General features: G+C 50.2%; 1 protein-coding gene across 3 annotated transcripts in view; it reads right to left on the bottom strand.

The window, feature by feature from the left end:
- Positions 1-625: 625 nt before the first annotated feature.
- slc9a1b (solute carrier family 9 member A1b) overlaps positions 626-12,355 on the bottom strand; it is a 35,024-nt gene continuing 23,294 nt past the window's right edge. For 2 of the 3 annotated variants that reach the window (XM_084423243.1, XM_084423245.1), the window contains 4 exons: positions 5,914-6,010; positions 2,658-2,756; positions 2,480-2,552; positions 626-1,044 (listed from right to left, as the gene is read on the bottom strand). In XM_084423243.1, the coding sequence (XP_084279369.1) occupies positions 797-1,044; positions 2,480-2,552; positions 2,658-2,756; positions 5,914-6,010 (517 nt within the window). In that variant the 3' untranslated portion in view covers positions 626-796. The remainder of the gene's footprint in view (positions 1,045-2,479; positions 2,553-2,657; positions 2,757-5,913; positions 6,011-12,355) is intronic. The other variant, XM_084423244.1, reaches the window with a different exon arrangement.

Below are 12,355 nucleotides of genomic sequence, written 5' to 3'. Positions count from 1 at the left end.
ACCTAACCCTAAGCGAACTCTAGGAGCAAACTTGCCTACCCTAACCTAACCTAAACTAAAAACTAACCTAACCTAACCTAACCTAAACTAAACTAATCTAAACTAACCTAACCTAACCCTAAGCGAACTCTAGGAGCAAACTTGCATACCCTAACCTAAACTAACCTAAACTAAACTAACCTAAATTAAACTAACCTAATCTAATCTAAACTAAACTAAACTAAACTAACCCTAACCCTAAGCGAACTCTAGGAGCAAACTCGCCTACCCTAACCTAAACTAACCTAACCTAACCTAACCTAACCTAACCTAAACTAAACTAAACTAAACTAAACTAAACTAAACTAACCCTAAGCGAACTCTAGGAGCAAACTTGCCTACCCTAACCTAAACTAACCTAATCTAACCTAACCTAACCTAACCCTAAGCGAACTCTAGGAGCAAACTTGCCTACCCTAACCTAACTAAACTAAACTAAACTAAAAACGAACCTAACCTAACCCTTGCCTAACCATAGATCTGAACACAAGAGTCATGGGATATGCATGTGAAACGCAGGATAATACCAGGTGGACGCGGCCTAAAACAGGACAAGCGTGACACGTAAGACACATGCACTCAGATCACTAGAAATAATTGTTTAATAATAAACCTTTATTTAACCAGGAAAGAAGACTCACTAAGATTAAAATCTCTTTTACGGGAGTGTCCTGGCCAAGATAGGCAGCTCAGTTTACATAACCTTTTAATAATTTGCCACTGCATAAAACACAAACAAGCATCCTCAGTCTTTGTGCTAAAACAGCTCTTCCTCCTCCAGCAGGTTATGTGGACCCGGATCACTCAAACACCGAGGCAGGTTCTGCTCCTCCACACCCAGAGTAAACTTCACGCTCAGCTTGCGTCCTCGGCTGTCCTGCACACCGTCCGGGTTCTGGGTCTGAGCGGATCCGTCGGGGTTCTGGGATCTGGATCCGTCTGGGTTCTCAGGGTCTCTGGGGACCGACACTAGGATACTCGGCCTGGCCGTCTGACCTCGGCTGTCTGGAAGACAACATTTCAAACACTCAATGCCACATTCTGTTATTGAATGACCTTGGCAACACCTGAGAAGGTCACCTGACTCGAGTGACCCTGGAAACACCTAAGAAGGTCACCTGACTCGAGTGACCTTGGAAACACTTGAGAAGGTCACCTGACTCGAGTGACCCTGGAAACACCTGAGAAGGTCAACTGACTTGAGTAACCTTGGAAACACCTGAGAAGGTCACCTGACTCAAGGTCACCTGACTCGAGTGACCCTGGAAACACCTGAGAAGGTCACCTGACTCAAGTGACCTTGGAAAGACCTGAGAAGGTCACCTGACTCGAGTGACCCTGGAAACGCCTGAGAAAGTCACCTGACTCGAGTGACCTAGGAAACACCTGAGAAGGTCACCTGACTCGAGTGACCTAGGAAACACTTGAGAAGGTCACCTGACTCGAGTGACCCTGGAAACACCTGAGAAAGTCACCTGACTCGAGTGACCTAGGAAACACCTGAGAAGGTCACCTGACTCGAGTGACCTAGGAAACGCCTGAGAAAGTCACCTGACTCGAGTGACCTTGGAAACACCTGAGAAAGTCACCTGACTCGAGTGACCTAGGAAACACCTGAGAAGGTCACCTGACTCGAGTGACCTAGGAAACGCCTGAGAAAGTCACCTGACTCGAGTGACCTTGGAAAGACCTGAGAAGGTCACCTGACTCGAGTGACCCTGGAAACACCTGAGAAGGTCACCTGACTCAAGTGACCTTGGAAAGACCTGAGAAGGTCACCTGACTCGAGTGACCTAGGAAACACCTGAGAAAGTCACCTGACTCGAGTGACCTAGGAAACACTTGAGAAGGTCACCTGACTCGAGTGACCCTGGAAACACCTGAGAAGGTCACCTGACTCAAGTGACCTTGAAAAGACCTGAGAAGGTCACCTGACTCGAGTGACCCTGGAAACGCCTGAGAAAGTCACCTGACTCGAGTGACCTAGGAAACACCTGAGAAGGTCACCTGACTCGAGTGACCTAGGAAACACTTGAGAAGGTCACCTGACTCGAGTGACCCTGGAAACACCTGAGAAAGTCACCTGACTCGAGTGACCTAGGAAACGCCTGAGAAAGTCACCTGACTCGAGTGACCTAGGAAACACTTGAGAAGGTCACCTGACTCGAGTGACCCTGGAAACACTTGAGAAGGTCACCTGACTCGAGTGACCTAGGAAACACTTGAGAAGGTCACCTGACTCGAGTGACCTTGGAAACACTTGAGAAGGTCACCTGACTCGAGTGACCCAGGAAACACCTGAGAAGGTCACCTGACTTGAGTAACCTTGGAAACACCTGAGAAGGTCACCTGACTCAAGGTCACCTGACTCGAGTGACCCTGGAAACACCTGAGAAGGTCACCTGACTCGAGTGACCCTGGAAACGGCTGAGAAAGTCACCTGACTCGAAGTGGCCTCTCCGCACTGCAGGAGACTCGGAGCGATTAGCAGGAACCATCAGAAAGTGGCTCATCTGGAAAAGTGACACCTTAAATTACTGGCTTTTCCTTTGGCTTGAGCGTTTAAATACAGACAAATAAATGAAAGCATAACTTTCTTTCTTTCTTTTCTTACTCACCCGCCGCTCTATTTCCACGCGCTGTTTCCTGATCCGCGTCTCGCTCCAGTCGTCTTCTGCAGCATCAGGCATCAGTGTGTGTCTGCTGTACGAGCGCAGCTAACCACACACACACACACACACACACACACACAAACAAACAAACAAGAGTTACTTGCACAGTCCAGTAAATAAGACTGCAGTGAACTGAGCAAGAGACACACACATCTCAGCGCTTACATCTGAATAAATGTGTGCTGCATTTCCCAAGCACTGAAGCACAGGGGCCGGTTGCACCAACTGTGCGTAAGTTACAACTTAGCCTAGTTTTGACGTAAAGGGACACTAAGTTACGCCTTACGCACTTCTAAATATTCTTGCGTTGCACCATTAAACTTAGCTGAAGCGTAACTCTACGTATAAACTAAATATTTACGGCAGCCTCTGATCAGGAGTAACGGTTGGAATAAAATATTAGACAGACTGAACTGCATCAATAAGCTCTTCTTTTACCTGACAGACTTCAATTCTTTACACATATATGATAATGCTGACATTTTCACTCGCTTACATTTTAAGAGAGAGAACATTATGTGAAAAGATTACTTTGTTAGCGACTCTTTAACACGAACCCGTCATAAACAGCGCGCCGCTGTGTGCATCGTCCATGTTGTGCATGTCAAATATCAGTCATAATCAATAAATGTAATTTCTTATGTTTTTTGTATCAATATTTATTTATTGATCCTTATTCACTTCATTTCAAATACAGTTTCTGAATGTTATTTACATATAAAAACACTTATGTTATTAATGATCAAGTAGGCTATCATATTTAATGGAAACTTATTTGTACCGTTAGCAGGCTTGGGAGGATTACTTTAAAAATGTATTCCGTTACAGTTACAAATTACTTCATAAAAAAAGTATTCAGTAACGTAATCCAAGTACTATAATATGAAAGTAATGTAACTGATTACTTTTGGATTACTTCAAGGTCACGTATATAAATAAAGTCAAGCAAGAAGAAATATTATTAAAAAAAAAAATTAAAAAACTTTTATTTATTAAGAATTTGGCTCAGTGTACATTACAATATTTTCAAAATATACACACAGGCCTGAATATATATTTATGTAAAGGACTATACAGACATCTAGTGGCTAATGTATGGTATTACAGATTATTTTGTTTTATTTGTAACTAATTTTTAACTAAAAAATAAAAACACAACATTTAACATTTTTACACAATCTACATATTAGTTTATTTTAAAATAGGCCTACATTTTGACTAAAGCCGTGATCTTTCTTAATTTGCCTGACTGAACTTGTGTTGGCAGTGGGAGTTCCCCTACGTTACCTAGACAGCGAACATCCCGTTACGTGAGAAAAGATTAAGAAAGGACATTTTGAGTACTAAAAAAGATACTCTCCTAATTTCTACAAAATAGCAGCGGAATTTCCATGAATTAAAAGCGATTTTACCCGCAGGCAGCGTCGTTTCTACTAGCAGCAGTGATTCAATCTGCGTCTGAGGAGATTGTAGAAAGCTGTTATTTGCGCATGCACCAGCACGTGGCACACGCGAGTCATTACTGGCAACAGAACCAGGAACTACTGTATAGTCAAGCAGCGCTTAATATAGTGTTATTATGCCAAAATACTTATTTATTTAGTTTTAAATTAAACCATTGTAATCCTGAAAGTATTCCCCCTTTTTTTAAAATGTAACTATAATCTGATTACTACGTTTTTTGACGTAACTGTAATGGATTACAGTTACTGGATTTTTGTATCCTGATTACGTAACGCCGTTACATGTATTCCGTTACTCCCCAACCCTGACCGTTAGTAACGTGAGGCAAAAGAAGTTAGAATGAAGTATAAACTGAAATTCACGGCATTTCAACACAGCTTCTGCTCACGTATTTGAAGGTTGCTATTGGATCATCGAGGCTAAACGTCATATTATGTGACTACGCATTACTTTACTTGCAACGTTCTGCCTTACCTCTTAAGCTGGAGTGACCATGTAGATTATGTATGTTCCCGTTTATAGCGAAGACTGTATTTTTTAGGCAGACTAAGAGTGTTTGGTGTCAGTCAGAACATCATGTTTTTATTTTATCAGGCAGTGATGGAGAGTATTATCAGGTATGGGATGACGGCGTGGTTCGGCAATCTCTCCACACAGTCCAAGTCAAAGTTGCAGCGCCTGGTACAGACTGCTATGAAGGTGATGGGGAGGACTGAAAAGCTCTCCCTTCAGTCCATCTATGAGCAATCTGTACTTAGGCAGGCGCGGAGAGTATTGCTGGACCCGTCACACATCCTTCAAACGGAATATGAGCTCTTGCCTTCTGGCAGAAGGTACAGAATCCCTAAAACTAAACTGAACCGTTTTAAATACTCTATCGTACCAGTCTCCATCAAAATTCTAAATCAAAATTTTAAATAGATTTGTACGATTTGTAATAGATAGGCCTGAGAAGTGTGCAATAACTTGGTGTTCTGTTTTTTTTTTTGTGTGTGTGTATGTAGCCTATGTGTACGTTTTTTCAGTTGTTATTTGTATTTTTTTGTGTATTTATTGTCTGTAATGGCAGCTGCTTCCATGCACTACGCACCTTTGAGTCCATGACAAATTTCCCCTAGGGGACAATAAAGTATATTCTATTCTATTCTTACGAACAAATGGTGCAACGGAATAAAGTACATAGTTACAAACTAACTAGTAGTTACTAAGCCTCTAGTGTGGACTTTACGTTCCAATTTAAGAAAGAACTTACGAACGTCTGGTGCAACCCTACCAAGAATCCTAGAACACTGCTAACCTCACACAGTGCAGTACACACTTAATATCACCTGCTGCTTCTTTAGAAAAAATTGTGGAAAACACATATTATGTGTTATGCAAGCATAAACATTTCAAACAATATGCTACATGACCTCATAATGTATGTTTAATTCAGCGAGCGCTTTAGCAACACAAATGCACAATTATTTGATGTCACTTAAATAGAAAAAAATTTCATCTAAATCTAGCGTAAATGTTTAAAAAATGGTGTTATTCTGACCGAATAATGAGTCAAGATGATGTTGAAATTACTGCCGCATCAAGGTTGAGTGCATTGCACTATGGGATACAGCGGCCTACCTGACACAGTATGCTATGTTGTATACAACACTTGTACCACGTCACCCAGGTATTCTGTACAGAACATTCACACTGGATGTGCACAGAACACATGCAATCAGTATGTCATGAGTCTCACTCTCTGTCGCGTCTTCTGCAGGTTTGCTCGCAGAATCTTTCTGATTTCTTCTTCTCGTTCTTTAGAGATGTTGAGCGTCCTCCTGCTGCGCTGCTGTCTGCAGACACACACACACACACACACACACACACACACACACATGCAGTGAGGAGTGTGATGTGAGCGAGTGCAGTGTGAGGAGTGTGTGCAGTGTGAGGAGCGTGATGTGAGCGTGCAGTGTGTGGAGTGTGTGCAGTGTGTGGAGCGTGATGTGAGCGTGTGCAGTGTGAGGAGTGTGTGCAGTGTGTGGAGCGTGATGTGAGCGTGTGCAGTGTGTGGAGCGTGTGCAGTGTGAGGAGTGTGATGTGAGCGTGTGCAGTGTGAGGAGCGTGTGCAGTGTGAGGAGTGTGATGTGAGCGTGTGCAGTGTGAGGAGCGTGTGCAGTGTGAGGAGTGTGATGTGAGCGTGTGCAGTGTGAGGAGCGTGTGCAGTGTGAGGAGTGTGATGTGAGCGTGTGCAGTGTGAGGAGCGTGTGCAGTGTGAGGAGTGTGATGTGAGCGTGTGCAGTGTGAGGAGCGTGTGCAGTGTGAGGAGTGTGATGTGAGCGTGTGCAGTGTGTGGAGCGTGTGCAGTGTGAGGAGTGTGATGTGAGCGTGTGCAGTGTGAGGAGCGTGTGCAGTGTGAGGAGTGTGATGTGAGCGTGTGCAGTGTGAGGAGCGTGTGCAGTGTGAGGAGTGTGATGTGAGCGTGTGCAGTGTGAGGAGCGTGTGCAGTGTGAGGAGTGTGATGTGAGCGTGTGCAGTGTGAGGAGCGTGTGCAGTGTGAGGAGTGTGATGTGAGCGTGTGCAGTGTGAGGAGCGTGTGCAGTGTGAGGAGTGTGATGTGAGCGTGTGCAGTGTGAGGAGCGTGTGCAGTGTGAGGAGTGTGATGTGAGCGTGTGCAGTGTGAGGAGCGTGTGCAGTGTGAGGAGTGTGATGTGAGCGTGTGCAGTGTGAGGAGCGTGTGCAGTGTGAGGAGTGTGATGTGAGCGTGTGCAGTGTGAGGAGCGTGTGCAGTGTGAGGAGTGTGATGTGAGCGTGTGCAGTGTGTGGAGCGTGTGCAGTGTGAGGAGTGTGATGTGAGCGTGTGCAGTGTGAGGAGCGTGTGCAGTGTGAGGAGTGTGATGTGAGCGTGTGCAGTGTGAGGAGTGTGATGTGAGCGTGTGCAGTGTGAGGAGTGTGATGTGAGCGTGTGCAGTGTGAGGAGCGTGATGTGAGCGTGTGCAGTGTGAGGAGTGTGATGTGAGCGTGTGCAGTGTGAGGAGCGTGTGCAGTGTGAGGAGTGTGATGTGAGCGTGTGCAGTGTGAGGAGTGTGATGTGAGCGTGTGCAGTGTGAGGAGTGTGATGTGAGCGTGTGCAGTGTGAGGAGTGTGATGTGAGCGTGTGCAGTGTGAGGAGTGTGATGTGAGCGTGTGCAGTGTGAGGAGCGTGTGCAGTGTGTGGAGCGTGATGTGAGCGTGTGCAGTGTGAGGAGCGTGTGCAGTGTGTGGAGCGTGATGTGAGCGTGTGCAGTGTGTGGAGCGTGATGTGAGCGTGTGCAGTGTGAGGAGCGTGTGCAGTGTGAGGAGTGTGATGTGAGCGTGTGCAGTGTGAGGAGCGTGTGCAGTGTGAGGAGTGTGATGTGAGCGTGTGCAGTGTGAGGAGCGTGTGCAGTGTGAGGAGTGTGATGTGAGCGTGTGCAGTGTGAGGAGCGTGTGCAGTGTGTGGAGCGTGATGTGAGCGTGTGCAGTGTGAGGAGCGTGTGCAGTGTGAGGAGTGTGATGTGAGCGTGTGCAGTGTGAGGAGCGTGTGCAGTGTGTGGAGCGTGTGCAGTGTGAGGAGTGTGATGTGAGCGTGTGCAGTGTGGAGCGTGTGCAGTGTGGAGCGTGTGCAGTGTGTGGAGCGTGTGCAGTGTGAGGAGTGTGATGTGAGCGTGTGCAGTGTGTGGAGCGTGTGCAGTGTGTGGAGCGTGTGCAGTGTGAGGAGTGTGATGTGAGCGTGTGCAGTGTGTGGAGCGTGTGCAGTGTGAGGAGTGTGATGTGAGCGTGTGCAGTGTGAGGAGTGTGATGTGAGCGTGTGCAGTGTGTGGAGCGTGTGCAGTGTGAGGAGCGTGTGCAGTGTGAGGAGTGTGATGTGAGCGTGTGCAGTGTGTGGAGCGTGTGCAGTGTGAGGAGTGTGATGTGAGCGTGTGCAGTGTGAGGAGCGTGTGCAGTGTGAGGAGTGTGATGTGAGCGTGTGCAGTGTGAGGAGCGTGTGCAGTGTGTGGAGCGTGATGTGAGCGTGTGCAGTGTGAGGAGCGTGTGCAGTGTGAGGAGTGTGATGTGAGCGTGTGCAGTGTGAGGAGCGTGTGCAGTGTGAGGAGTGTGATGTGAGCGTGTGCAGTGTGAGGAGCGTGTGCAGTGTGTGGAGCGTGATGTGAGCGTGTGCAGTGTGTGGAGCGTGTGCAGTGTGAGGAGTGTGATGTGAGCGTGTGCAGTGTGAGGAGCGTGTGCAGTGTGTGGAGCGTGATGTGAGCGTGTGCAGTGTGTGGAGTGTGTGGAGCGTGATGTGAGCGTGTGCAGTGTGAGGAGCGTGTGCAGTGTGTGGAGCGTGATGTGAGCGTGTGCAGTGTGTGGAGCGTGTGCAGTGTGAGGAGTGTGATGTGAGCGTGTGCAGTGTGAGGAGCGTGTGCAGTGTGTGGAGCGTGATGTGAGCGTGTGCAGTGTGTGGAGTGTGTGGAGCGTGATGTGAGCGTGTGCAGTGTGAGGAGCGTGTGCAGTGTGAGGAGCGTGATGTGAGCGTGTGCAGTGTGAGGAGCGTGATGTGAGCGTGTGCAGTGTGAGGAGCGTGTGCAGTGTGTGGAGCGTGATGTGAGCGTGTGCAGTGTGAGGAGCGTGATGTGAGCGTGTGCAGTGTGTGGAGCGTGATGTGAGCGTGTGCAGTGTGAGGAGCGTGTGCAGTGTGTGGAGCGTGATGTGAGCGTGTGCAGTGTGAGGAGCGTGATGTGAGCGTGTGCAGTGTGTGGAGCGTGATGTGAGCGTGTGCAGTGTGAGGAGCGTGTGCAGTGTGTGGAGCGTGATGTGAGCGTGTGCAGTGTGAGGAGTGTGATGTGAGCGTGTGCAGTGTGAGGAGCGTGATGTGAGCGTGTGCAGTGTGTGGAGCGTGATGTGAGCGTGTGCAGTGTGAGGAGCGTGTGCAGTGTGTGGAGCGTGATGTGAGTGTGTGCAGTGTGAGGAGTGTGATGTGAGCGTGTGCAGTGTGAGGAGCGTGATGTGAGCGTGTGCAGTGTGAGGAGCGTGTGCAGTGTGAGGAGCGTGATGTGAGCGTGTGCAGTGTGTGGAGCGTGATGTGAGCGTGTGCAGTGTGAGGAGCGTGATGTGAGCGTGTGCAGTGTGAGGAGCGTGATGTGAGCGTGTGCAGTGTGTGGAGCGTGATGTGAGCGTGTGCAGTGTGAGGAGCGTGATGTGAGCGTGTGCAGTGTGAGGAGCGTGATGTGAGCGTGTGCAGTGTGTGGAGCGTGATGTGAGCGTGTGCAGTGTGAGGAGCGTGTGCAGTGTGAGGAGCGTGATGTGAGCGTGTGCAGTGTGAGGAGTGTGATGTGAGCGTGTGCAGTGTGTGGAGCGTGTGCAGTGTGAGGAGTGTGATGTGAGCGTGTGCAGTGTGTGGAGCGTGTGCAGTGTGTGGAGCGTGATGTGAGCGTGTGCAGTGTGAGGAGCGTGTGCAGTGTGAGGAGTGTGTGCAGTGTGAGGAGCGTGATGTGAGCGTGTGCAGTGTGAGGAGTGTGTGCAGTGTGAGGAGCGTGATGTGAGCGTGTGCAGTGTGTGGAGCGTGTGCAGTGTGTGGAGCGTGATGTGAGCGTGTGCAGTGTGTGGAGCGTGATGTGAGCGTGTGCAGTGTGAGGAGCGTGATGTGAGCGTGTGCAGTGTGTGGAGCGTGATTTGAGCGTGTGCAGTGTGAGGAGCGTGATGTGAGCGTGTGCAGTGTGAGGAGCGTGTGCAGTGTGTGGAGCGTGTGCAGTGTGTGGAGCGTGATGTGAGCGTGTGCAGTGTGTGGAGCGTGATGTGAGCGTGTGCAGTGTGTGGAGCGTGATGTGAGCGTGTGCAGTGTGTGGAGCGTGATTTGAGCGTGTGCAGTGTGAGGAGCGTGATGTGAGCGTGTGCAGTGTGAGGAGCGTGTGCAGTGTGTGGAGCGTGTGCAGTGTGAGGAGCGTGTGCAGTGTGTGGAGCGTGATGTGAGCGTGTGCAGTGTGAGGAGCGTGTGCAGTGTGAGGAGCGTGTGCAGTGTGTGGAGCGTGTGCAGTGTGTGGAGCGTGATGTGAGCGTGTGCAGTGTGTGGAGCGTGATGTGAGCGTGTGCAGTGTGTGGAGCGTGATGTGAGCGTGTGCAGTGTGTGGAGCGTGATGTGAGCGTGTGCAGTGTGAGGAGCGTGATGTGAGCGTGTGCAGTGTGTGGAGCGTGATGTGAGCGTGTGCAGTGTGAGGAGCATGTGCAGTGTGTGGAGCGTGATGTAAGCGTGTGCAGTGTGAGGAGCGTGTGCAGTGTGAGGAGTGTGATGTGAGCGTGTGCAGTGTGTGGAGCGTGATGTGAGCGTGTGCAGTGTGTGGAGCGTGATGTGAGCGTGTGCAGTGTGAGGAGCGTGATGTGAGCGTGTGCAGTGTGAGGAGCGTGTGCAGTGTGTGGAGCGTGATGTGAGCGTGTGCAGTGTGAGGAGCGTGATGTGAGCGTGTGCAGTGTGAGGAGTGTGATGTGAGCGTGTGCAGTGTGTGGAGCGTGATGTGAGCGTGTGCAGTGTGAGGAGTGTGTGCAGTGTGTGGAGCGTGATGCGAGCGTGTGCAGTGTGAGGAGCGTGTGCAGTGTGAGGAGTGTGATGTGAGCGTGTGCAGTGTGAGGAGTGTGATGTGAGCGTGTGCAGTGTGAGGAGTGTGATGTGAGCGTGTGCAGTGTGTGGAGCGTGATGTGAGCGTGTGCAGTGTGAGGAGTGTGATGTGAGCGTGTGCAGTGTGAGGAGCGTGTGCAGTGTGAGGAGTGTGATGTGAGCGTGTGCAGTGTGTGGAGCGTGATGTGAGCGTGTGCAGTGTGTGGAGCGTGATGTGAGCGTGTGCAGTGTGAGGAGTGTGATGTGAGCGTGTGCAGTGTGAGGAGCGTGTGCAGTGTGAGGAGTGTGATGTGTGCGTGTGCAGTGTGTGGAGCGTGATGTGAGCGTGTGCAGTGTGTGGAGTGTGATGTGAGCGTGTGCAGTGTGAGGAGCGTGTGCAGTGTGAGGAGCGTGTGCAGTGTGTGGAGCGTGATGTGAGCGTGTGCAGTGTGTGGAGCGTGATGTGAGCGTGTGCAGTGTGTGGAGCGTGTGCAGTGTGAGGAGCGTGATGTGAGCGTGTGCAGTGTGAGGAGCGTGATGTGAGCGTGTGCAGTGTGAGGAGTGTGATGTGAGCGTGTGCAGTGTGAGGAGCGTGTGCAGTGTGAGGAGCGTGATGTGAGCGTGTGCAGTGTGAGGAGCGTGATCTGAGCGTGTGCAGTGTGAGGAGCGTGATGTGAGCGTGTGCAGTGTGAGGAGCGTGATGTGAGCGTGTGCAGTGTGAGGAGCGTGATGTGAGCGTGTGCAGTGTGTGGAGCGTGATGTGAGCGTGTGCAGTGTGAGGAGTGTGATGTGAACGTGTGCAGTGTGAGGAGCGTGTGCAGTGTGAGGAGCGTGTGCAGTGTGTGGAGCGTGATGTGAGCGTGTGCAGTGTGAGGAGTGTGATGTGAGCGTGTGCAGTGTGAGGAGCGTGTGCAGTGTGAGGAGTGTGATGTGAGCGTGTGCAGTGTGTGGAGCGTGATGTGAGCGTGTGCAGTGTGTGGAGCGTGATGTGAGCGTGTGCAGTGTGAGGAGCGTGTGCAGTGTGAGGAGTGTGATGTGAGCGTGTGCAGTGTGAGGAGTGTGATGTGAGCGTGTGCAGTGTGAGGAGCGTGTGCAGTGTGAGGAGTGTGATGTGAGCGTGTGCAGTGTGTGGAGCGTGATGTGAGCGTGTGCAGTGTGAGGAGCGTGATGTGAGCGTGTGCAGTGTGAGGAGCGTGTGCAGTGTGAGGAGTGTGATGTGAGCGTGTGCAGTGTGTGGAGCGTGATGTGAGCGTGTGCAGTGTGTGGAGCGTGATGTGAGCGTGTGCAGTGTGAGGAGCGTGATGTGAGCATGTGCAGTGTGTGGAGTGTGTGCAGTGTGAGGAGTGTGATGTGAGCGTGTGCAGTGTGAGGAGCGTGATGTGAGCGTGTGCAGTGTGAGGAGCGTGTGCAGTGTGAGGAGTGTGATGTGAGCGTGTGCAGTGTGTGGAGTGTGATGTGAGCGTGTGCAGTGTAAGGAGCGTGATGTGAGCGTGTGCAGTGTGAGGAGCGTGATGTGAGCGTGTGCAGTGTGAGGAGCGTGATGTGAGCGTGTGCAGTGTGAGGAGCGTGATGTGAGCGTGTGCAGTGTGAGGAGTGTGATGTGTGCGTGTGC

This window comes from Rutilus rutilus (genome assembly GCF_951802725.1).
Source record: "Rutilus rutilus genome assembly, chromosome: 11".
Taxonomy (NCBI): Eukaryota; Metazoa; Chordata; class Actinopteri; order Cypriniformes; family Leuciscidae; genus Rutilus; species Rutilus rutilus.
This window is presented reverse-complemented; position numbering and strand designations above follow the sequence as displayed.